Source organism: Macrosteles quadrilineatus, unplaced genomic scaffold (genome assembly GCF_028750875.1).
Source record: "Macrosteles quadrilineatus isolate MER2022 unplaced genomic scaffold, UCM_ALF_1.0 Scaffold_3__2_contigs__length_128488019, whole genome shotgun sequence".
In the NCBI taxonomy this organism is placed as follows: domain Eukaryota; kingdom Metazoa; phylum Arthropoda; class Insecta; order Hemiptera; family Cicadellidae; genus Macrosteles; species Macrosteles quadrilineatus.
Genome location: NW_026542596.1, coordinates 110,008,764 through 110,011,618, shown reverse-complemented (window position 1 = coordinate 110,011,618; position 2,855 = coordinate 110,008,764). Strand labels below are relative to the sequence as shown.

The following is a 2,855-nucleotide window of genomic DNA, read 5'->3' as shown; positions in this document are numbered from 1 at the left end:
AGGAATGTAATCTATCATTATGCCAAATTTCAGCCCAATCCGTCCAGTGGTTTATGCGTGATTGAACTTCAAACACACACACAAACAAACAAACACACAAACTTTCACATTTATAATATTAGTAAGATAAGATAGTTTTAATCTTTCTACGCTAGGATTGTTTTTGAGAGTGGGTGTTTTGAGGTTGTATTTTGACACTCAAACTACTTACTTTCAAAGGTTTATTAGAATGGAAATGAGTTACGGGTAGTTATTTACCGTAAGATCGTTACAATTTGTTTGATGTATTAAATGCAAGAATATCTTAGGAATGTAAATATATACTTATTTACTATTAAAGTAGACGCCATGAATGGGTTGAATAGCATTTAACATTTAATTGATCAAGTATTCCAACAGAAGTAACACAGAGCTGTAACACTATCGGACTATTTTAGTACTTATAGGCTGCTACGTTATCTACTATGAACTTTTTTAAAAATCGTGCACAGAACTAAAAAAAATACTTTAAACCTTCAAAAGCATGATAGGTTTAGCTATATTTTCGTAAAGAAAAAGATAACTCTTTAAAATAGCTACTCTCACTTCTTAACAATTACGGAATATCTTTCCCGAATCGAGTCCCATCCTGCAGGAATCAAATGGGAGTACTGCGACACAGACAAGGACAGAAGGAAATGTTTGCTGTACTTGCGAGTGTTAGCCATGGTCGTGGAAGACAATGGGAGGGTAGGGGGTTGTTTCACTAAGGTGGATGAAGAAGTTTTTCGTTGAAGCAGCATATCAGTTGCAGTGCCACCGCAGTTGTCACGGATGCTATTCCTTTGCTGCCAAATGTTGTAAAATTCCTCCAAAACCAGCTTGGCACTGTTAACAGCCTCTAGGTCGGTACTTGACATCTTGACGGCCGACTTGCCTAGAATCACTGTATACGAGTACTCCAACGTTAGAGTCGAGTTGGAGTTAGAGTCTGGAATTTGTTCCCGTTCACTCTCGTGGAATTGGTCTGTTTGTTGACGAATCTGACTTCTTAAGAGCGGGGTTTCACTGAGATTAGGACAACCATTTGAAACTTTGTTGAGACTTGGGTTGGAGTTAGAGTCTAGAATTCGTTCCGGTACACTCTCGTGGAATTGGTCTGTTTGTTGACGAATTTGCCTTCTTAAGAGCGGTGATTCACTGTCAAGAAGTTCATGGTGACCGTTTGAAACTTTGTTGAGACTTGCGTAGGAGTTAGAGTCTGGAATTCGTTCCCGTTCACTCTCGTGGAATCGGTCTGTTTGTTGACAAATCTGACTCCTTAGGAGCGGGGACTCACTGTTGAGAAGATTAGGACAACCATTTGAAACATTCTTGAGACTTGGGTTGGAGTTGGAGTCTGGAATTCGTTCCGGTTCACTCTCAAGGAATCGGTCTGTTTGTTGACGAATTTGCCTTCTTAAGAGCGGCGATTCGCTGTCAAGAAGTTTAGGGCGACCATTTGAAACTTTGTTTTTGCTCCAGTTAGAGTTAGACTCTGGAATTTGTTCAAGTTTATTCTCACGAATATGGTCTATGTCGTGACGAATATCACTTGCTAGTTGTGGTTCACTCTTTATTTTGTCTTCATGATGACTTTTAATTTTGGCAATGCTCTTACCAGTTCCAGAACTGACTTTTCCAGTATCGAAACTTATCATTTCTTCTTTAGTTTTGTAATCGGTTTTTCCATGTGATTTAATCTGTTTCAGTCTTAGTTTATACTGATTTAAAATTTCCCCTGGGTCAAGCACTTCAGAAGTAGTCAAAGATGATTTTGGAATAGCATTCGTGTCTGTTGGCAAAGTCACAGTAGAATCAGTCACAGGCTCGACAGAATCAATTTGAGTTGTTTCGCATTCCGACCATTTGTTAGCTCTAAGTTTGGCTAATTCTTGAACACTCAATTTTGACGTAGGGTCAAGATTCACGTTTTGGCTACTATCACGAAATATTTCGAATGTTCGATTTAGTACATCTTTATGCGTGTATTCAAGCTGTTGACCGCACTGCTTCATCTTGGCGCATGTGCCTTTAAGTTTTTCTATCAACTTTTCATTTATGTTCTGATCTAGTGTATCTTGTCTAATAGCATTCACTAAGAGCGTTGAGCCTTGCGAATGATTCATTTCGGATGAGGGTTTTGCTGGTAGTTTGTCTTGGCTGTTACAGGTTTGCAGAGGTCTTGGTCGTTGCAGTTGTTTCTCATTGATGTTCTGATCAAGAGTTTCTTGGCTAATAACATTCACTAAGAGCGTTGAATCCTGCGAATGATTCATTTCGGATGAGGGTTCTGCAGGTAGTTTGACTTGGCTGCTACAGGTTCGTAGAGGTTGTGGTGGTTGCAGTTTTTTCTCAATGATGTTCTGATCAAGAGTTTCTTGGCTAATAGCATTCACTAAGATCGTTGAATCCTGCGAATGATTCATTTCGGATGAGGGTTCTGCAGGTAGTTTGACTTGGCTGCTACAGGTCCGTAGAGGTTGTGGTGGTTGCAGTTTTTTCTCATTGATGTTCTGATCAAGAGTTTCTTGGCTAATAGCATTCACTAAGAGCGTTGAGTCTTGCGAATGATTCATTTCGGATGAGGACCCTGCAGGTAGATTGTTTTGGCTGCTAGAGGTTCGCAGAGGTCTTAGTTGTTGCAGTTTTATCTCATTAATTTTCTGATAAAGAGTGTCATGGCTAATAGCCTTCACTAAGAGCGTTGAGTCTTGCGAATGATTCATTTCTGATGAGGGTTCGGCATGTAGTTTGTCTTGGCTGCTACAGGTTCGCAGAGGTCTTGGACGTTGCAGTTTTTTATTCTGTTCCGCTTTAGAGGTCAAGGTTCTCAT

At 39.9% G+C, this 2,855-nt stretch overlaps 1 protein-coding gene across 1 annotated transcript; it reads right to left on the bottom strand.

Annotated features, from left to right (window-relative positions):
* Window positions 1-581: 581 nt before the first annotated feature.
* Window positions 582-2,855, bottom strand: LOC128989461 (uncharacterized). The gene has a single exon (XM_054411355.1). The coding sequence runs from the start codon at window positions 2,853-2,855 to the stop codon at window positions 582-584; it is 2,274 nt and encodes a 757-aa protein (XP_054267330.1).